The following is a 23365-nucleotide window of genomic DNA, read 5'->3' as shown; positions in this document are numbered from 1 at the left end:
CTGCAATGTAAACCCATGACATAGCCTCCAAATGTACTCTGATAAGTTACTGATTACTGTAATAGGAACCTCATTCAACTATTACAATATTAAGCTAATGTAACCTGATTACTTTCTGTTACTTTTGGACTACATCAGCATCAAATATGGTGAAATTGTTTAGCCTTCTATAATGTTTCATGTTTGTTGTAGGTTTTTTGATTGTTTGTCCAGATATTCCCTCCTTTGTTGTGTGCATTAAGATTAACAGCTGAAATTATGCGCATTAGCAGTAGCAGATATTCATGACTTAGCTAGCTAACTGGATTTTTGTATCATAAGTGGTTGGTCTTAGTAGGTAACTTTAGCAGATGGTCTAAGTAGCTGATTTTAACTGCTGGTCTGTGCACTTAATGTTAGCAGATGGTGTAAGTAGCTAACTTTATCGGTTGGTCTGTGTAGCTAATGCTAACAGTTGGTCTAAGTAGCTCAATTTAGTGGTTGGTGTGTGTACCTAACATTAGCAGTTGGTGCAAGTAGCTAACATTAGCGGTTGGTCTTATTGGTGAATGTTTCTTTAAATTAGATGTTGAGCTCTTCAATGATGAGGCAGAATGGTCACTGTACTGTGATGTTCTTCATTTCTTATTTAAAGACAAAATAATGGAATTTTTTTCACCAGTGAAGCATTTTTTCACTAGAGGCCATGATAATGAATTGGTAAATGTAACATTAACTATATTTCACTCCAGACAAGAATGGTGTTGTGAGACGCGCACACTGTGCATGACAGAATATTGTTCTTTATCTTAAAATGTGTTTTGAAGTTGTTATCCCACTAATATCCCCATTTTCACCAAATGTGTCGGTAATCTGATTATGTCTCTTTTTTCTGTAACTGTAATTGAATACAGTTAGCTTTCTTTAACCTAATTACGTAATCCAGTTATATGTAATTTGTTACTCCCCAAGCCTGAGTATAAATAGAAAGTCCACGTATGGAGGAGATGTGGTGGATGGATGGGTCAAACAAATACAGGGCTTTCCCGTAGGAGGCCAGGGTTTGTGTCCTGTGTGAAAATAGAAGTCACGGTTTTCCAAATCTTCAAGTTATATAACGTTATGTGCATTGCAGGTTTTGTTACCTAAACCTTACCAAACTGCAACCACTTCACAATGTTAACCATGTGTTCTAAAATCTCTTGTACAGACGGTAATGGGTACATTGCACATCGGTTTGAGATTCCAGTATTTGACTATTGGGGATGAGAACAGGTTGGACTTGTATGATGTTCCAAGAAATGTACAGACAGTATATTACTGAAATGAGGGAGTTTTCATAGGTGTGGTCACTCTTAATTACAGATATAATTTGCACTAACAAGCTGTCTCTCCTTCTTGTGTTGTGTGCATGTGTTGCCCAGAACCTTTTTAATGTCGATGCATTATTGATGCCATAGCTTGGTAGAATTACAGTAAGCAGTCAGTGTCTCATCATGACTGTGAAACTGTTCCACAAAAACATCTGTGTCATCACATGTAGGGTTCTTGAGCTAAGTTATGGATCCTGAATTTAAATTTTAATGCTGTCCACTATCTTTTTCGATTACTTAAACCACAATTTTCAAATTTCAGCAAATGTTGATTGGGGCCTGGTTAGAGCTGAGGTGGGATGAACAACTGGCTGCCACTACAACTGAATGTGACGAACTGAGACACCTGTCAGCCTGACTCAATAAGTTCTTTTCTTTCAGGCTGAAAATCCCATTAAATCACATTTTGCAATCAGCAAAAAAAAAGAAAAAGCATTTCCTGGTCCATATTTTTAAGAGGAAAATGTGTTCTAGGTTTGTGTGGAGGTAACCTATTGTAAGCACCAAAACTACCTTGTTGAGTTCAGGCACTAAAACTACTTGATTAGGTTTAAGTACCAAAACTACTTGGTTGCATCTGGGCACCAAACCTACTAGCTTAAATTTAGGCACAAAAACTACTTCATCAGGTTTGGGCACCAAAACTACTTTGTTATATTTAGGTACCAAATCTATTTGGTTAGGTTCAGGCACCAAAACCTGCTTGTTTAGGTTTAACCACCAAAACTACTTGATTAGGTTTCGGCACCAAGCCTATTTAGTCAGGTTCAGAATGTAAATGTGCTTTCCCAGGTTTAGGCACCAAAATCACATTGGTTGGGTTTAGGTACCGAAATTCTGGTTGGGTTTAGACACCAAAATTACCTGATTAGATTTAGGCGCCAAACCTACTTGGTTAGATTCAGGCTCCAAAAGTACTAGCCCAGGTTTAGGCACCAAAACCACATTGGTTGGGTTTGGGTTCTGATATGCTTGGTTGGGTTTAGGCACCAAAAGTACTTGTCCAGGTTTAGGCACTGAAGCCACACTGGTTGGGTTTAGGCACCAAAGCTATTTGGATAATTTTAGGCACTAAGGTTTAAGAAAATATCCTGGTTTGTATCTGTCATGTGGGTGTAAACAGATTGTAGCCAAACAGGAATGTTGGCTACACCTGGGTGCTGATAGCATCTGCCTTTTAAAATACTATAACAGCATTTTTAACGACTGCCTAAAATTCGGGCCTGTAGCATATAGTATCTAAGCTCCATGACTACCAAACAAAGAGCAAAAGAACCCAGTCACCCGAAACTTGATATGGACAACAGAGAGAGGCACCTTAGAATATCTTTACATTTCTTCACAACATCCTAAAATAAGCAACAGGCACGTGGCTGCGTGCCACCACACACAGCCTGTCAACATCAAGGAAGAGCTGTCTGTCTGCAAGGCACTGCAGAAACCCGCCGCACAAACTGAACTCAAGTCTCATTGTGTGACCTGAATTTTGATTCACATTCAGCAGCAACAAACTGTTCCACAGAGCAGGAAGTGGACTGAGGTCCAAGAGGAGCTTCATATGTCTCAAAATAATGATTTTTTCTATTCATTTTGCAGGTTTTCCAGGAATGACTTAATTAACTGAACACAGTGGGCGATGACAAAAAACAATCAAGCTACTGTTTAGGCTGGTGTGTGCATGTGTCTGTGCCTTTGTGTGTGTTGGACCATGTGTGTTACATAACAAGGTGTGTGCATACATACATTTGGATGTGGGTGGGATGTTTGTGTTTGTGTGTGTGTGGCAGTCATTAAGCTGTAATTACTATCCAATTAAAGTGGGGACCACCACAAAGACACACACACACACGCACAGGCGCACTAACACTGGCACAAAAACCCACACGTGCACTCCCACATGCACTGCCCCCTCCGCACGCACGCACACGAGGACTCACGCGCACAGCGGCACCTGTTGCTGTGTGTCCTCATGCCATCCTGAGTCGCAGCTCATTCCAGCTCACAGAGAGAGACTCTGTTTGGATCCAGTCGCGCTGAATTTATCACTGACAATAGCCAGCGATTATTAGTTGTGTAGATGTTTGAGTTCGCTGATAATGACCGAGGCAGGGAGAACTGGGAAGAACTGAGCTCATCCTTTGTGAAAATTGCAAACATTGGTCTCTGTGGTCTTTGTTTTCACAGTTTGGACAGATTCTCTTTGTTCTGCATTTCATCTTTGTCCTGTGAAAAATGTTATCTCTAAATTGTTCAATAAAACTGAAGGAGGGAGAGTTCCTGTTTGAGTTGAGATTCTCCTGTTTCTTAAGCCAAACAAACCATTTACTAAAGCCACAAATTCATTTGAAAATGCATTGCCACAAAGCTGAAACATGGCTGTTTTTCCAAGTTCATGAAAAAATTGACATTTTGGAGATAAGTGTTTTTTACTTGCGATTTGTAAAGTGATAGGTGTGATCAATGTGAGGCCCAGATTTGTATAACAAAATAGAAGCCCATTTACATGGGATATTAAACATTTCTTAAAAAAACTGTAACTAGAAATTATGGGTAGAGATGTTCTTATACTATTTTTTCCTTTCTTTCAACTTAACTTTGCAAATCGGCTGATACGGAGTACAGATTCCATCACCAATGCATTGAAAAATATAAATATATTATTATCATTATCATTATTATTATTATTATTTAACATGCTGTATACCACTAATCCTGTGTAGATGTGATATAATTGCTGTCAGTGTTGTAGGGCCTGCCTCAAGGTTAAAAAAAACTAGGACCTCAGCATTTTCAATATTATTTGGCATATTCGATATTGTGTCGTATCATATCATATCGTATTGCTACTTCCCAAGAATATCCTCTATTCACCAGTAGATACCCAAACTGGCATTTTAGGATGTACTGGATGCATTTTCGATACTGGTATCATAATGCTGTATCGTACTGTACTGTACTGTATCGTATCGTATCGTATCGTATCGTATCATATTGTATCGCACAGTACCCTACCCCACCATACCATTCTGTACTGTACTATACCACACCGTACCGTTCCATATTGGATCTTATCGGAACCACCTTACAAATTACTGTTTAGTGGAAATACAAGTGGTTTTAATCACATGAAATGTATCAACCAGATAGTTAAGTAAGGGTAAATACAGATAATGCTTTAAGTGATGTCATTGAAGTTACTGTTTCATGCAAGTTCAACTTCATGGATGTGATATGATTGCTGTGAATGTTGATGGCCTGCATCAGGTTAAAAAAAATTTGGGTAATGGGATCCTGCAACTTCCCAGGAATGTCCTGTTTCGGGGTTAATAAATTACATGATATCAGACTGTGCATAGACACAAGTACTCACCAATACCTGCTCCAGGATTTTAAGACGTATTGGAGGCATTTCTGATACTGGTATCATAAAGTTGTATTATCTTGTATCATATCATATCGTACTGTACCATACCGTACCATACCGTACCGTACCCTATCCTACCCTACCACACTGAACCCTACTGTACCATACCACACCATTTCATATCGTATCATATTGTACTGTATTGTATTGTATCATACCATACTGTACTGTACCGTACTGTATTATAACATACTGTATCATAATTGATTCCATCATATAATATCATATTGTATTATACTGTACTGGATCATATTGTATCATTTCAGATCATACTGTATTGTATCGTACTGTTTTATACTGTATCATATCATACGATATCATACTGGATGATATCAGACTGTATCGTATTGTATTGTAATGTAATGTACAATCATATTGTATCATATTGCATTGTACCATACGGTATCAAATCAGATCAGATCAAATCATATCTTATAGTATCGTACCATATCCAAACAACCTTACCCATTAGTTTTTAGTGGCAATATGGTTGGTTCTATGTCACTTGAAATGTATCAAGATGAATCAGAGTAAATACAGGCAGTGCTTCAAGTGCTGTCACTGAAGTTATTTTTTCATGTCTTATTCTTGAAACTGGCTGCTTGGAGACACAGCTTTAATCCTTCATTTCCTTTGAAGTCTATGAAAGTGTTTGGGATATACTGTAGCTTAATTCTAAGAGTGGTGATCCACAAGTATCACCATCTGTCTTTAAGTCCTTTTTGGAGCTTTGCCACTTGTGATACACTTGTGAGCTGGGAAACAACATGGTTGGGACTAAAGTTGTAAGTTGATTATTCCAACATATAAAATGACATGCCGGAAAGTACAGTAGCCTTCATTGTCCAAACGGACCTAATTCACAGCAGAGATTTTGACTTGTCATAGCAGGAAAGGCACAGGTGCTGCTAATAACATTAATGTGGGCTAAACTCTAACTGGAATTCATCCACCAACTAGCGCTTCTCCTACTGTCACACTTAGGAAAGGCCTAAATCTGAGACTTGGTCTGCCAAATGTGAGAACCAAACTCAACCCTAGACATGAAGCTATATTTTTCATTCATCTCATCTACGAATACCTGACCAGGGATGGGTATCGAGCACTGGTTTCAGTTGAGAACCGGTTTCAAATTGTCTGATTCATCGGAATCGTATGCCTCTGAACTTATCAATTCCTTTATCAATGCAGGCATGTGTTTCTGACAGTCACACACTGCAAAACAATGACGCCTAACTCCTGGAAACTTGCAAAAAGTCATGATGAAGAGCCTTTTTTCCTTTTCCTTTCCTTTTTTTTTACACTTTATTCAGACTCAGAGATAAACACGAACAGTTGCATTGATGCTGAAAACCTATGTAGGCCGACTGTTTTTCCACACAGAAAATTGATCAGGAATCAAAAGGGGAATCAATAAAGAGTCGGACTAACAAGACAAATCGATCGTGGTACTGGTATCAATAACATCGTATCAGTTTCCATCCTTATAACAGACCATTATCTTGGCAGCCTAATGCAATGCACTGGCTACACCATGTCTCTCTCCCTGTTCCCACTGGGTACCGTGAATCTAGTTAAAACACATACGTAAGGGCATTTCGCAGAGTCAAAGACAGAAAAGATCTTTATAAATTCTATTGTACAAACCAGACCCTGACCAAAGCCCAAAGCTTTATGCAACAAAACCGACTGAACCTGACCCGAAAGCCCATATTTTGTTTGGAGCCTTTGGGTCTGGTTTTATGTTAAGATGCAAATATAATCCAAAGCATGCAGAGAGTGGACACAGTTTAGTTTATGCTACACTGGGGGTTTGCATAGCATACATGTTCAATTTTAGTTCTAAATTATGCTTAAAGTAAGTGCCTTCGTTTCAGCTCCCCTACAGCGTCAACAGTGTACAATGCTAGCTAACGCTGGCTGAGTCTGCAAATGTCAACAAATGACCAACACCCACCACAACACCAGTCTAACTTTACTTATCTCAAGTATCAACACGATGCTGGTCATTCAGTCTTGTGTATGTCACATCCCTGTTTTGGCCACTGCGAAGGATGCTAACTCACGCCATGGATATATCATAATGAACTATATACAGCACACAAAGATGGCGTCCATTCAGTTCCATGAGAATAGCTTGTCTGGCCCATAAGCCAAAAAAAGTTTTCTAGCTTCCAGGTTTACTTCCTGGATATACACCACAGTGAATATGCACAGCAGTGTTTCTCCCACTGGCTCCGCCTTTGAGTTACCGCTTGGCCCCTAAACTTTACATTGTGAGTCACAGGATTTAAATCACTTTTCTCAGCTTGACGAAACTTTTACAAATAAAAACCCCCACCGATCAAAATTTGAGCTTCTATGCAGTTTGAGGTGTCCTGTCAACAGTTCTACAGATTTTTTATGGGTTGGCTTTAAATGTTTTTTGGGCCACAGGGGAAATTTTCACTGCAATACCACAAGTGGCCACTGGGAGGAAATGGGGGCAAGGCTGACAATGCCCCATCTTGGCTTATATATTAATATATGACATCTATGGCTCCAACTACGGAGCATGAGCTTGAGCAACAAGATGCTAACTGCCATTTACTTATCAGCCCGCATGTAATTTTCGGAAAATCCCACCTAGTACCTTTAAATATTTCATTAAAAAGTCAAGTCCTTTGTGAAATTTGTCACAATGAATGTGTAGCCCTAAACAATCAAGTTTTTTTATTATTATTATTGAAAGTTTCCACATAGCTATGATTTTTGCACACACATTCTCCTGAAAACAGCTGTATTGATGCAGCAACTGTTTGATGATGAATCAGGTTATTCCCTCAAAAAGAAACATTTTAATTATGTCTTTACTTATTATTTTGCCTTCATACCAAAATACACCAAACTCAAAGCTTTGAATTCCATGAAAATAAGTCATTAAAAGTGATCTGGATGACAACCCACAGACTTGACTCTGTTCAAAAACTCGACATCACCTTAGCTCGACAGCAGCCTTCCTGCTCTGAGAGGAAACAAAGACCAAGTCTTTGTGCTGCTGGAGCCTCAACTGATTCAGTGAGGATGATGAGATGATGAGACCTTGAGCTCCAGCAGCTGCTGAGTGAAGCAACTATATTCAACACCTCGCTGGCATGACAAAAGGACACCTCCACCATGTGAACGAGAGAAACAAAAACATCCCTCCATCCTTGACACTTAAGTTATGATTGCCATAAAATGTCATTTTACACTATTTTCATTTGAAATTTGGCTAAATAAACCAATGTATGTGATTTATTTTGTTTAATCAAACCACATCTTTGTCAGTTAACAGACAAGAGACATCTGACTGACATTTCTAGAGTGCAGAACAGGGTAAACAATAGACTGCAAAACAATAGAGTGTCCTTTCTTCCTCCATCCTTCCACTGGAGACTCTTTTGTGTCACAAGTAGAAGAAAAAAATGAAGAAATATTAAATCTAAAGACAAAAAAGTGTCATTTCTGGAGTTAATTTAACAGTCAAACTTGGGGATTATTTGGGATACTCGACTTGAAGTTCTGTCTGGGACGAAAAAAAAAAACAGGCACTGTCCCTTTAAGTGGAGAACCTGCTGGAGGACTCCTTAGAATAAAGAACCCAAACAATAAAATGTGATGGACTCACCACTGCGGATACACACATGGCAGGCATCGTCCTGGTTTAGTGAAGACAGATGAGGCTGGAGGAGACGTCCTGGTCCAAGTTGCGTGCTGGAGGGACACTTCTCATCTCTAGATGTTTCTGATCATCACCATCATCCTCCTCCTCCTCCTCCTCAGCTGAATACTGGAGGGGAGAAGCTCTTGGTGCAGCGACACTCTCAACTGCAGTGTTTTATAGTCCGTGTCTCCAGGTGGACCGGCTTCAGATAGTACGGGATCAGGGCTGGCTTCAGAAGGAACGCTGTACTAATTCCCATCGCGATGATGGATGAGGGCCACGCTGGGTTCGCCGCCTCGCCTCGCCTCGCCTCGCCCCGTCCAGGCTGTGTCAGTGTGCAGTGCGGCTCTCCCTCAGCGCTGCAGAGCGCCGCGGACACCGCCGCGGTGACGTACAGGCGGAGGGGCGGGAGCTAGCGACGCGTCGCAGCCAATGGCAGCCCCTCAGAGGCCACACACGTGTGTTGAACCCAGTCTGGACAGAGAAAGGTGGGGGGATGTGTCCTGCAGGTGAACCCAGGTTAGGGTCCGGAATGACACAATGACACGTCCTTGCAATGCTGTGCTGGGAAAGTACAGTATATGTTTGTTTATTTACTTTGTTTGCCTTGTTGTTGTTGTTGTTCTTTTTGTTTTTTTCATTATTCCGAAAATGTGATTTTAAAAATATTAAACTCGAATGACTCTTTTCATTAATTCTTTTCGCCTTAATTACATTATTCTCAGGAAGCCATTTTCCATCAATGTGATTAAAAAAAAAAAGCTGAACTCATGATTCTTTTTGTTGGTGATTCATCAAATTAGTTCTTTCTTTTTTTAAAAACATTTTTCTTAGGAAGTCCACTTCCACCAATGTGTTATAAAAAACTAAACTCATCTCATGATTTTTTTCATTAGTGAGTCATCTAATTAGTTTCTCTCTTTTTTTACATTAGTCCTTGGAAGCCTGTTTCCAAAAATGTGATATAAAAATACTAAACTCACCTCATGATTCTTTTGATTAATCGAATTAGTTTCTCCTTTATTACACTGTTCTTAGGAAGCCAATTTCCTCTAAGGTGATATAAAAAAAACAAAAAAAGAATTCATCTTATGAGTCTTTTCATTGGTGATTCATCTCATTATTTTTTCCTTTTTTCTCTTTTCTTGAATAAAAAACATTATTCTTCAGAAGCTCATTTTCACTAATGTGATATACAACAATACTGAAAAAAAGATCTCTGCACACCTGAATGTGTGATAGGTACATCAGTGGAAGATTCAACTAAAACTAGAGAAACTCCTGCACACTGCCTCGCTTTCTGATGATATATTTATTAAATGTCGACCTTCATCAGTATCATTTGAACCAAAACTTTGATATTTAATCAAAAAATCAGCAGAAAGCGAGACAGTGTGCGGGAGTTTCGATAGTTTTCACCAATGTGATATTACAAAACTTTTTTTTAAACATATCTCATCCTGTGATTCTTTTAAATAGCGAGTCTTCTTACTAGTTTCCTTTTTTTCCCCCTTTTTTTGTAAAAATGTCCAAAATTGGAATGAAAAATGCCCATCAAATTCCCGAAATCCGAAATGGACGTATTCAGGAAAAAAAAGGGTCTAATCGGAAGCTGTTATTATTCACTTTCACTTCAATAAGTTTTCTCGCTATTTTTTTTTCTAAGCTTTTTGGGGAATGTTTCTAAAACTAGCGATTTTTTTTTTTCAAACTCTGAGTTTGAGTTGGGCTCAAAACTCAAAAAACTGTCGCAGTAAACTGCCTTGAAATTTTGAGTTTTCTCAACATTTTTTTTTTACAGTGCATATGATGAAAAAACTGACAACACTGCAGACCATGATGACAGATAGTATTTTTTGGACCTGTTTTCTTAAGTACAACTGAATTACTATCAACTTCATTTGACTAGAAATGTTTATTCATTTGAAACCATCCAATCAGCATCATTTAACTCATCACAATACTACCTCAGCTTGTCTTTTCAAACCAATTCAGTCAAATTACATTTTTAAGGAAGCCTGACACTAGCTTTTTTAAGTTGAAACAAATAGTTTATTTTTACAGTTCCGTCCTTTCACGGTAATTAAAGACCCATTCCGGTTTGATTGTACTGCCACTTTAAATGCAGTTAACTCTGCTATAATGGCTTTTTGAGTTCAGATGTTCCTCGTCACACTACACTAAACTGTGATGCAGCCTGGCTTCTATCACAGACACTGAACAGGACTAACCCTGACTCATCAGTCTGATTTCCATTATGGAGCCATCCCATTATACCACACTATCATTCCATTTGCCCCCATAAAAGCATGAAGGCACTCTTTGTGTGTTTTGCCGTTTTTAGAAAGTGCTTACTAATGCTCAACGTATGAATAATTGAACAGCCTTTTTTGATCCTGTGCTCTAAATTTCAGCTTTACAAACGGCCGCAAAACCTTTATTTTTGCTGTGGGAAAGGAGGTCATTATCATGTCTGGGAGGGTGTGCAACACACATGCAGTGCACTGCTTTCTGCCATGTCATCTACTCTCATGTCATCTGAGTTAACCTACTTTAATAGTTGATTTGATTCGACTGTCAGATTGACATATCATCACCCTATTGTTGGAATAGCTAACCTGTTAGCCTTTGTACACACCCAGCACGGACGCAGCAACATTAACTCTTTCCGTACAGGTGATTTTTTTTTTTTTTTTTAAGTTGCGAGCCAGCGCCAGCATTTTTGACAATTCTACTGATTTTTTAATATACACAAAATATTCAGTTCTATGAATATGTTTACATGGAGTACATCAAAAGAAAGAACAGATCTGATAGTTTCAGACACATACAAAAAAAGTTTTGTTCTTGCTTCATTCACTCTTTTTTATAAGTTCTTGAATGCATCAAAAAATACACCTTTTGGACAAAAAAGTGTTTTCGTAAAAGACATTTTTAAGCAGAATATCAACTTCACGTATTTGTCACTTCATGTCACTTCATATTACATGTGTTACTCATTTAAAGCTGTGTTTGTGCCCACCTGATGGATGCAAATCCAATATTCACTCTTTCACTCAGCCTTTAGCTCAGTTTAAAGCCTCAACAAATCCTATAATTTTTCTCTTTAGCAGCTAAATGCTACAGTATGTTCATCAGCTGGTTGTTTACTTTGTCTGTCTGCTATTTGGTGCTGGGCTGCTATGTTGTACAGTGTGTTTGTGAGTGTTTTCACTTAAAGCATATATCTGGTGCAGAAAATGGGGTTGATGGAATGAAACACCATCCCCAACCAGACCTTTCTTTCTCCCAACATGTCAATACAGCAGCTTAGTAAAATACTGTGTGTATTAAGAGGCATTTGATCATTTTAGCCTGCTTCACAAATTAGACAAAATAATTGTGTTTGGCAGAATTAACAGGCTCTCATTTTTTCCTCTCATCAGTAAAACAAATATACATTTTAAATCTCGAATTTGATGTATTTCTTCCATAGTCTTTTATTTAGTTGGTGACCCAAATGAAACCTCCCGTGACTCATCTGTGGGTCCCGACCCAGTCTGTGGGAATGACTGATGTAGTCGATTAATCGCGCACATCCCTCGCAGGTATCCCAGAAGCATCCTTACCAGAGGTGCCCCTCTAGAATTATGCTTTAATGCATGGACGTTTAACCATGAACCTGGGGCTCATGTCCCATGTGAAACCAACCGTCAACATTACGTTACATTACGTTGCATAATGTAAACTTACATTGCGTGAGCTTAAGTAAGGAACATACTTATTTTAATCCGAACCATGTTCTTTTCCCAAATCCACCGAAGTGCTTTTGTGACTTTATTTTGAATGTCTACCCGAAGGTCTATTATTACTATCTTTTACTGCAGAGCCCTGCATCTGCAAAACTGATGTGGGATGAAAACATGAAAACATGTTGCCCTGACACAACCAGATATTTAACCCACTTAATATCTTTCAGGCATCTGTGAGGCATCGGCAAGCTCTCAGATCGTGGCTATGGACAGCACACACAAAGCAATTAAGTACCAGTTTGCCTCTGATCTGGGGACTTTTGTCTGCAATCTCCAAAAACTGACGATTAGCAGACAATCAGTACACACTCGACATAAGCTAAGCTTAAGCTTAAGCTCCCCTTGTTCCAACCTTGTATTTAACAGACAGATTGAACATGACATGTGGCAAGAAAGCAAATTAACATCTCTCCTCAAATGTCAAACCATTTCAGTTTCTCAAAGTTAACCAAAACCTAAAGCTGACAGAACAGTACAGTATGTAGGCTTCTAGCACAGTTATATGGACTTATTTTGCCATGTAGACTTGTTACAGCCTTAAACAAAGATCCACTATTGGTCCAGGTTTATTTTGTACCAGTCCTTCATCAGGATATCAGGCGCTGACTGTGGGAGGGCTGCTGTCCCATGTATGTCAGTGGAGCAAACATGGTGGCTTGAGCAGCTTGGGTCATCTGTTAGGAGCAGCCCACCTGTCATCCATCCAGTTACCATCCTGCTGTCGAGATATCCAGACACGACGCACACAGCGTGTTGGCCCATCAGCCAGGCCGCTAGTAAACAGTCTGCATGCACACAAGCTGGCGTGCTCGCAGCCTCAGACGTTACTGCAAATAGCAGCAGCCGATAAAAGGCTGGAGCACCATCTGCCGCACACGTGGAGCCGAAGAGAGTGGACATGGAGCTGCGGGGGGGGGGGGGGGGGGGGGGGGGGGATAAAGGGATGAAACGTGCCGCTTCACTTTTGCCGGTGGGGTGGAAAGAAGCGAGCGGAAGTGGGTCAGTGACTCAGTCGGATGAGAAAATCCACGCAAACTTAAGAATGACGGCAATCCTCTCGGATATTAGGCCTCGGCGCAGAAACCTACAACTGAAAAGACAGAGGGGGAGCAGGACGCGGACGATGCACCGCACACATGTCCCGAGCAGCGCTGCTGCTCGCTCAGGCTGAAGAGCCGAGCTGACGTTCAGTGGGCCAAACTGCCTGAGTGGCTGCAGGGCCTCGCGTATCCTCACACTGCAGTTACTAGGTGAAGTTGCCTTATATAGAACTCAAGTAAAAACAGACTATTCTGGGGGAAAGAGGCTTAGTGTGTGTTTGACAGAGAGTGTGTGTGTATATATGAAAAAAGAGCAACACACTGAGCGAGTGTGTCCTTTAAAGTCTTCTAAGCATGCATGCAACCATCTGCTATCAAACAGCAGCCCACCCTGCACACAAACATGTTAATCACTGCTGTTGTGGCTCCATTTAAAGGATAATTCCGCTTCATTACGACTTGGGTCTTATATTTTCATAGTTTTGTTGACATCACTTAAAAGAAGTCACACAAGGCAAGGCACATGGTGTGTAGTGTAGGATGTAAACAAACCCCCAGTTTTCTCAAACAAAGTCAAGTCAATTTTATTTATATAGCGCCAAATCATAAATCTAAGTTGTAGAGTACTGTTTATAATATTGTTCACAGAGACCGAAGTATTCCCACCATGAGCAAGCACTTGGCAACAGAGTCGAGGAAAAACTCCCTTAACGGTAACCCAGAATTGAAATTACTGTAGTTGTGTATATACAGTTTTTCTGTGCTATTTAAGAATATTACTGACTTTTGTTCTTTTAGATAATTGGTACTCAACCTAAGGTCTGGGCCCCCCAAAGGGGGAGGCTTCAGTCACAAGGGGTCCCTGAGGCTTTGTCTATTCTGAGGTTCATTACAGTTAGGTTTGCACGTTAGCTAAAATCACAAGTTATACAAAAATTTGTATACGAAGCTATTTAAGAAGACATTTTTGTCCTGACTCAAAAATACTGTCGGAGGCAACTTGATGAACTACAACTATCAGCTCTGGGATGATGAATTATTACTACTTTTACTATTTTGTTTTGTTAAGGTGGAGTGTGTATAAGTCTACTCTGCTGGGTTTTTAAAAGAAAGATCATTTAGCTTATTGAAAAGAGAAAAGGTAAAGGTTCTAAGAATGACAACATTTATGATTAATGTTCATTTCTGACATTAAAACTGTGGGGTGAATGATGTGGTGCGTTTATGCACACTCAGCTTTACTTAGATACAAGTGGAGAGGGGTCTTCAAACTTTTGTTGAGTATTTGCCATTAATTCATACAACAACAGCGTTTTGGGGGCATGAAAATGCCAACTTTTGAAAGTGGATTCCAGAGTGTAATCTTTTGACAATGCCACCCTTACAGCCACCATGTAAACTGGCAAATTGCAATTCCTGTGAAAACAGTAGTGTCACGCCCATGCATATCACGTTTTCAGGCAAATAGCCATGCGCGAGTAGGACAACAAAAACAATGGCGGACTACCGAGCTATGTTTGTGAGTTTATTAACGCTCCTCCAGCAAAATGTAGATCTGCTGCACCATCACTTTGATCAGCAGAGACAAATTCAAGCATGCATTCACCATTACCTTCTTGTTTGTTTGTACTCACTGTTCTGTAGAAGAACACTGTCATTATTTGAGTGGCTGAAAACTAAATGATTTCCAACATATTACATATTAGATGATAATAAAATATTAGCCATTATAGTTGGTAAAACTTTCTCAAAATGTGAGAGTTTGATTGTGGCTAAGAGTTTTCTCACCTTGTATGTTTTTCCAGTGTCTAATGATGAGAAAAAGTTTGTCAGCGACATATGAGGCTAAAAACTTGAATGGAGTTAAATTATTTAATCGTGCAGCTCGTCTAGACTTTCCAAATGTTATTGGACCAGTGGATTAATTTCACGACCAAACAAACTCTCAGTCAAATATCATGGTGAAAAAAAAAAAAAAAAAAAAGACGTGCATTTTCAGAGCAATAATATGATCAAGATTTCCTGGTTTGTAAGAGAGGATCTGACTTGACTATTATTGGATGTGGAAACAATTTAACTGTCTGGCCATCTGTGTCATGACCACGTCACAGTTTTTGGCATAAGACCAAAAACATTTTTGGTTATAGACAACACGTCACCATCCGAATGTTTACTGGGTTATTATTCAAAACAGAGTATTTTTATGTCTTAAAAGGTGTCTCTGAAAAATGTCTCTGTCTGCACCACCTTACATTTGGCCTGATTTAACTCTATCTTCATGCTGGTGTATTTGGGATGAAAGGATCAGTTTTCAGACAGCGGGAGGCGGAGGAAGACAGAACGTGTCTGTGATATTAATACTGCTGGAGTGTTTTCCAGGCAGCATTATGCTTTAAAACACTAATTAACTGGCATTTACTCCTGCAGGTGAGAGCACTATGAGCCTCTTAGCATTATGTTTGAGAATGTCAGCCAGCTAATTAACTCTTAACCATTTCTGACTCACATTTTCAACTCCTCACCAACGTGCGTTCAAAGGTATACATACTTACACTGTGGTTCTGGAGTCGAAAGCAGACAGCTGAGCACTGCTCGCTGTTCTGTTGTGATATATCTCCCTCCTCACAGCACTCTGTCTCTGTTGGGGGTCTGCTGTAATCACACAGCTCACTCAGCTCTGTTGTGAAAATGTGATTTCATTGTTTACACCCATTGCGGGCCTGAGGCACACGTCTCCAAGCCCGAAACCTGCTGCTGTGTTTACATTGAGAAGGACTGACGCTCCCGCTGGATGTTAATGAGACTCATACATTTCTTTAAAAGATACAGTTCATCGTAAAGTCAAAAATCCATATTTGTCCTCTTGCCTGTAGTGCTGTTTATCCTTCTAAATCACTTTGGCATGAGTTGCAGAGTTCTGGAGATATCAGCTGTAGAGATCTCTCCAGTGTAATGGGACTAAATGGCACTTGGCTTGTGGAACTCAAAGCACCAGAAAAAATACATTTAACAAATTCAAAACCTGTGTTTCTTCCCAGAATTGGAAATTGAGCAGTTTTATATAGGAACTACTTTCTTTAATTTAGAAAGAAAGTAGTTCTGGCAGATTCTACTGCAGAAATAAAGTAGTTCCAACATGGGGTGAGTTGCTCATTTTTGCGATGTTGCCGGTAAAGATGTCTGCCTTCTCTCCAGAATAATGGGACTAGATGCCAAAAAATATATTTGAAAAACTCAACAGAAATGTCTCTTTCCAGAAACCCTGACCTGCTTAGGAACTACTTTCTGTCTAACAAACTACACCTACCAAGCACATCACGGCACAGCGGGAAGCATGTCTACTCGTGGACGAGAGGCTTGTGCTCGTGACAGACTGGGATGTAAACGTTAATGGCGTCCTCTTCGACTGGGTTGTATCATTAGCAGCATGGTGGTGATACGGTTGCCAGGTCTAGACTTGTACAAAAACACAACTTAATCACTTTGTTCATTGATTACGGTAAAACTGGATCATATTTTATGGAGAAAATGATTTTTGGTTTTCCCTCTGATGTCTGATGAGTATGTTCTGCTGACTTAGCTGCCGATAGCAGGCAGCCTACTTTGAGACATTCAGGGGAGCTCTTCAACATGATCTTCCTGAAATGAATAATGAGATGATGATGTCGGCCATAATTCATGAAGGAGTTCGTGTGAGAAGCAGAAAACTGCTGCCTGCATCCTCCTGCTGATTTTGCAATTTTGTTTCTTTTTTTTTGCTTTGATTAATAAATGTATTCTTTGATTTTGAAACAGCAGCATCATATTCTTGTTATTTAGCCTCTATGAAATGTCTGTAGTAGTAGCAGTACAATGTTTTTCACAGTAATCCTGAAACACTGCCACGCACTTCCATGCATGAGCGTGCGCGTGATATGTTTTCGTAACAGTGCAGACCGGAAAATAGGGCTCCCCCCGAAAGCCACTGTGTAATTCGAACCCTGACTGGATACATCAGCCTACATTTTTCGGGGCACAGTTCTGACTGTTTGTTCAAGGACATCACACTTTTTAAAAAACCTTCAAAAAGTTATGAAAAATCCAATAAAACCTCTACCAACTGCTGACTCTAGACTTGTCTTAACAGGCTGGCCACAAGTAATGAACAACAGCTAGGCTAAAAACAAGGCTTACTTACTAGAAGTGTGTGTGTTTAGATACATGCAATTAAATTACGAAATAAATGAAATTATAATCCAGGAAAGATATGTAACTTAATTATAATTGCGGATCAAAATGTTGATATCCAAATATTATTTTTGGATTGCCTAGTGAAGATAAGTGATCTCCAAAGATCTTTTAGCCTCACATACTATGTAACTGACTGTTTATATAACTTGTCTCTCTGCTATATTTAACCAAAAGTATATACTCCATGTATGCTTCATTGTTTCATAATTCAAATACATTTAAGCTGCCTGTCACCCACTTACATTTGTTTATGTTGTTGGGACCCATTTGTGTGAAGCATTGCACTTCCATTTCATTCTGTTGTTTATATTCTGTCCAAACGTTCTGCCACCCATGTTGCATGTAAAGAGGAATCCTTTAGAGGTTTGGGTGTGAGCTCTCCTTTTGATGACTTGTAGTAAATGCTTGACTCCCTCTCAGGCAACCGAAGCCAAGCTCTTCAACACAAATATGTTGGGAGTTTTAAGGCTTCGGCAGCAGCTGTCAAGTGGAGTCTCCTGGTAACAGACCAAACTCAAACCCAAGTGTCCAACACAGCCGTCCAACTGCACCGCCGTGTTTGGAAAAATAGGTTTTCATTTGGAAGTTTACAACTGAGACAAAGTCAGCATTGTGACACTTACCAACATATTTGTCACAGTGAGTCAGTGGGTGGCACAGGTTTCCTTCCCTGCTGTAAGAGGTAGCTTGAAATTTCAGCTATTGGCCAACTTGTGTCAACATTTGGGAAAATACTTAATTTGCTGGTGCAGGCTGCCACATGGAAGACTTCTGAGAAGTGGAACACTTTAAAAGGGATATTGTCTGATTGCTAGATTGCTAGCAGCAACGTCAGAGTGTTGTACCACCAGGTTTTGCTGTAATTGGCGTTTCAGACAGAGGGTGATAGACGCGCCTCATTATTCATTTTCAGTGGGATGTGAGCGGGCAGGTAGGGAGGTGAAGGCGATCATACAACTTTCCTGAACTTTTCCCTACACAACACACAAGTACAATGGATGAGAGGCTGATCCTTGTTGTTTGTGAGTTTTTTGTCACTTTAAATTGTTCATTTAATTCAAAACTGTGTATTCTTTCTTCAATAAAGGTCTTTCAAAAATTGGATAGTATTGATTTTATTTCCGCAAATTTCCCATTACATCTTCCCCCACCTAGTGTTGCAGCTCAAAACAACACCAGGGTCAGTCTGCCCTCTACTGGACAAACATGATAATTACACCTTAAATACAAGCACCAAACTTTCCTCCTCACATACTGTTATTATTATTATTATTATTATTATTATTATTATTATTATTATTATTTTATCAAAAAAACTTTTGACGGTTTAATTTGCACATTGTGTAAAATACAAACATATATTTTCTTTAAATTGCAGCTTTAATTCTAAATACAATTCAAATGATAATTAAAAGTTTATTTGACACCCTTTGTATCATTTAGCTTTCAGTAATTTCAAGTAAACATTAATTGTGTTATATTTATATGGTGAAACCATATGGTGAAAAGTCATTTTGACCCACAGCTTTGTTAAATACTTGATTCTGATTAGCAAATTACAAGATCTGTTATTTCTTTAGAGCAGACCGTTGCTGTATTACATAAATAAAATCATTTTTAAATAAATACTTTGTGTGAATTTTTTTTTTTTTTTCAGATGAAGCAAACACATAATACTGTTTTTTTTTCTCCAGATGATATGTATTACATAATTAATAATGTTTTGAGAATAAATTTGTCCATAGTACATACAGTTGTTTGTTAAATATGTTGATAGGATGATGGTTAAATGTCTCAATACAACTGGGAGAAAAAAAACCTGTTGCTCAGGTTGATAATGCTCCAAAACAACACCAGGGTGAGTCTGACCTCTACTGGACAAACATGGTGATTACACCTTAAATACCAGAACCAGATTGCTCCTCACATACCAGATACTGGCCAGTTAGAGGTACCAATATTTGTTTGTTTTTTTTCTTTTATGACAGTGATATTTTTTGGCTGAAGCGTCATAATTTCAAGTGCCCCTGGGAATATAAAGTTATGGGGCAGCTGTAATAAAAACAGTAAATCACTGGTGGATTTGCAGGGGAAAGAAATTGCAAAAGTGCCTGCTTGAATGGACTAAAAAAAAAAACAACCACAATCACGTTCTATGGTACTAACACTAACTCTGACTGAGCTCCTCAATACACAGCTCATTCTCAATGACATCATCATGTGTGTATTTTTTTGTTAGCTTCATTGGCTGCATTCATGTGTATTTGATTCTTTTATTTCATACCCTATTTGGTTTTCTATGTATACTTGTTAAAAAAAAAGTTTTTAAAAGGTTTCAAAAAGTTTATGTTCATGTTTAAATTCTATATTCTGTATATTATAATCTGAATAAAGTTTTTTTTTTTCTCGTTATTATCAGTATTGGCTTTGGTCTAAAAAATCCAGTATCAGTCGGGCCCTGGTTTATAAGACACTTTCAGAATTGCATTTCAAACCACTTCCAAATGTAGCAAAATAGCATTCCATGTGTTCTTTCTTTTTTTTTTTTGCTGTCCAGACATTTTAAAAGAAATATATATACAATCTGAATATGCCACAATACAGTTTTGAGATGTCAGTCTGAAGAAAGTCTACAAATGGAAACCTGTGATGATCCTCTGTGGGGAGATGGACAGGTACTTAAGTCTCCTAAAAGATAAGGAGCTTTTCTATTTTTGCATTCACCTTACTGATACAAACCTCTCACACCCTAAGCAAGAATCATACTCATTTTATGTTTCAAAGAAAGTCTGATTTAATGACTGCTGAATCATAGAAGAAGCAGTTTTGCAAATTAAATGCAAACAGAAGTGTTCATTTTTCCGTCACTTTGGTGGAGCTATGTAAGCAGTTTTTCCCTGTTTCCAGTCTTTGTGCTAAGCTAAGCTAAACAGCTCCTGGACATACAGGTACTAAACAATCTTTACAGGGCTTTGCACACAATGCCACACTCCTTGACTACATTCTAGCAAGTAAAAATCTGCTTCTTTGATGCTTCACAGGATATAATTGTTTCAACAAAAGTGTTAGCAAAAAGCCTGGAGGCAGGCAAAACCTAAAGACGGCGTAACTGGAGCTTTTCATAGCCAACTCTGCTTGGTCACAGTTCAAGGACGTAACAGGTGCATCTCATGCAGTCTTGTACTTCAAACACCTTCTCCAGCCTGCAATCAATTTCACACATTATTGACAGACCGAACTGAAACAAATTGAGAACTGCTTCCAAGGGCTCGTCCGGGATTTGAACCCGGGACCTCTCGCACCCTAAGCGAGAATCATACCCCTAGACCAACGAGCCATGAACTCACTTGCGTATGTTGCACAGAAGGACTCCAATTGAATCATTGTTTAATCACAGTAGAAGTAGACTTGGAAAGAAAATGAGAAGAGAAGAGCTCCTTTTTCCATCGCTTTGGTGGAGCTATGTTAGCAGCTTCCCTCTTGCTTCCAGTCTTTGTACTAAGCTAAGCTAAACAGCCTCTGGACGTAGGCGTACTATACAATTGTTTTAGGACCTTGCAAGCACTGCCGCAGTCCTTGACTTTATTCTAACATCTACAAAATCATCTTTGATGCTTCACATGTTACCTTAAGCTGTTGTATCTGTTTCAGTCTCATGCTTTAGTCCTCTAAGCAAATGACCACAGTACTCTCAAATCAATTTACCATAATAAATGTCACAGTTGTATGAAATTGGTCTGTGCCAAATTTGCCTTAATACATAATAACCTCTTACAAACAGTCTCTCACATAAAACAGCCTGACATGTTCTTGCAAATATAAAAAGTAAAGAAATATATCTTTAATAATAGTGAGTGAAAAGTAGTAAGTCACTTTTGTCCCTCCTCTGTGTCCGTCAACTTTACCCTGGCAACCACCAAAAATGAGCTGGCATGAGAAATTAAACTTTCACTGATATTCAGTCTACAGATAGGTCGAACAGATGATATATATTTACAGTCTTCGACAAATAAACATTACCTGAAAAACAGAAAATACTTCCATTTTATACTTATTTAGTTTTCAAGGGGAAAAAAAAACAGTTTCTCTACTGTAACTCTGGCAAAATTGATCAGATCGGGCTGTATGGGGACATGATGCGACCATCCCCACATCCTTTTGTCCCTGCTCCCCCCTACAGTATGGGTCAGCAACTATAACTTCTCCTATGAAGACAAATTTTGTGTTATAATGGAGCTGTATTCTCTTGCCATTCATTGTCTGTTTATACAGCCCACAGGAGCTTATAACTACATTATTATTCATTATACACCATGTATATACAGCTTATGAATGCTAAATATACACGTTGACTGACATATACTGTAAGAAGTTAAATATTACAGTGGGCTGGTGTGTGAGCTGACATGTAAGGTTGTTTGCAGTGTCACAATTTACCCACAAGATGGCTCTAGATTACACAGTGAAGCCAAGTTACACTGATCAACAGGTGTTTTTGAAAGACTGAGCCTCACAGTTGCTGTAGATGGTGCATTAAGACAGGACTTCAGGGATTTGTAGTCAGTATATTACACTATAGAATAAATGAGCAAATAGAAAACATTTGCTATCATCCACTTACTGTCTATTGTAGATGTTTGCATGCTGGCATGTATCTGCCAGTACCTGCTCCTTGCATTTTCGTGTGATTTGTTTTTGTTTGTCCAGTCAGTCACAGAACAGTTAACTCTAAATTCTGTATTTCATACAGGAGCTATCAACACTAATACCTGGGAACTTTGCTGCTGAGCCTACAGCTAATACATCCTGTGAAATTTACCATTAATTATAAGGAGGATAGGAATTTCTTTCAAATAGTCCCTTATTTAAAACCAAATAAATAAACATTCATATAATTAAGTGTATTGTCTCAGCGTTTCTTTTTAGGAAACATCAAGGAACTTTTCAAATCCATAAAATAAAGCATTACCAAACAACAGGGTTTCTACTGTAACGGGGGTCTTCAACCTTTTTTCTGGCCACGGAGCCCTTAACTCAGACCTGGGCAAACTAAGGCCCAGTGAAAGGTTTTATGTGGCCCACAATAGCCATCATGGAAAAAAAACAAAAATTAAAAGAAAAATCTAGCAAAGACAGACAGTCGTTATCAGACCTTTATTTTGAAAGGGGTCAGTGCTGTGTTCATTGGTAATGATAATAAACTGTATCTTTTATATTAAACTGTAACTTTATTCATTCACTGCTGCACATACATGTTGTTTATGTTCTTCTTCTTCTACTTTTGCTGCTGCTATTGTTGCAACCTGAATGCAGCATGCCAGGTGCAAAATATTAACCCAAAATTCATTGTGCCCTATATAGAACACTTCAGACCATTCCATTAGTACAGATTTGGCCAGTATTAGGACCTTATATCATTTGTGTCTGATCAGTTTCTCATGTGGTTCCCCATGAAAAATAACTGCTCACTGTTGCCTTAGCTGATAGAGAAACAAAGCAGGGACCCCCAACAACATGATTTATTAAGTTAGTTAGCTCACATGATTGCACAACTGTTCATGGTTAGTGTTTTGTCAGTGTTGTGCAAATTAAATGCCTTTTTTTTTTTAAACAAATAGGCTGATTTATCTTTGATAATAACATGTTGGATTCATGTTATTGTGTATCTTCAGACATTTTAATAAAAAAAAGGCTCTAACTCTCAGGATCTAGGTCCATGCACTATAATGACTGTATATTGGATTAACATTTAGCATTATTTAACTTTGAATTAGGGGCAGCACTAAACTATGCAGTAGGACTAAAATTTAGTATCAGTTTAGTTATTTTAAGCAAACGTCTAG

General features: G+C 38.8%; 1 protein-coding gene and 1 non-coding gene across 2 annotated transcripts in view; both read right to left on the bottom strand.

Annotated features, from left to right (window-relative positions):
- tnfrsf21 (tumor necrosis factor receptor superfamily, member 21) overlaps window positions 1-8990 on the bottom strand; it is a 69687-nt gene extending 60697 nt beyond the window's left edge. The window contains exon 1 of the mRNA XM_084737672.1: window positions 8426-8990. Within this exon, the coding sequence (XP_084593798.1) occupies window positions 8426-8452 (27 nt within the window). The 5' untranslated portion in view covers window positions 8453-8990. The remainder of the gene's footprint in view (window positions 1-8425) is intronic.
- Window positions 8991-20787: 11797 nt separating this feature from the next.
- Window positions 20788-20859, bottom strand: trnap-agg (transfer RNA proline (anticodon AGG)). Its single transcript has one exon. It is a non-coding gene; the product is annotated as a tRNA-Pro (tRNA).
- Between the last annotated feature and the right edge of the window lie 2506 nt (window positions 20860-23365).

Source organism: Lutjanus erythropterus, chromosome 15, assembly GCF_056507025.1.
Source record: "Lutjanus erythropterus isolate fLutEry1 chromosome 15, fLutEry1.hap2, whole genome shotgun sequence".
Classification (NCBI taxonomy): Eukaryota; Metazoa; Chordata; class Actinopteri; order Lutjaniformes; family Lutjanidae; genus Lutjanus; species Lutjanus erythropterus.
The sequence above is the reverse complement of the archived record's forward strand: the minus strand, read 5'-3'. Positions and strand labels throughout refer to the sequence as shown.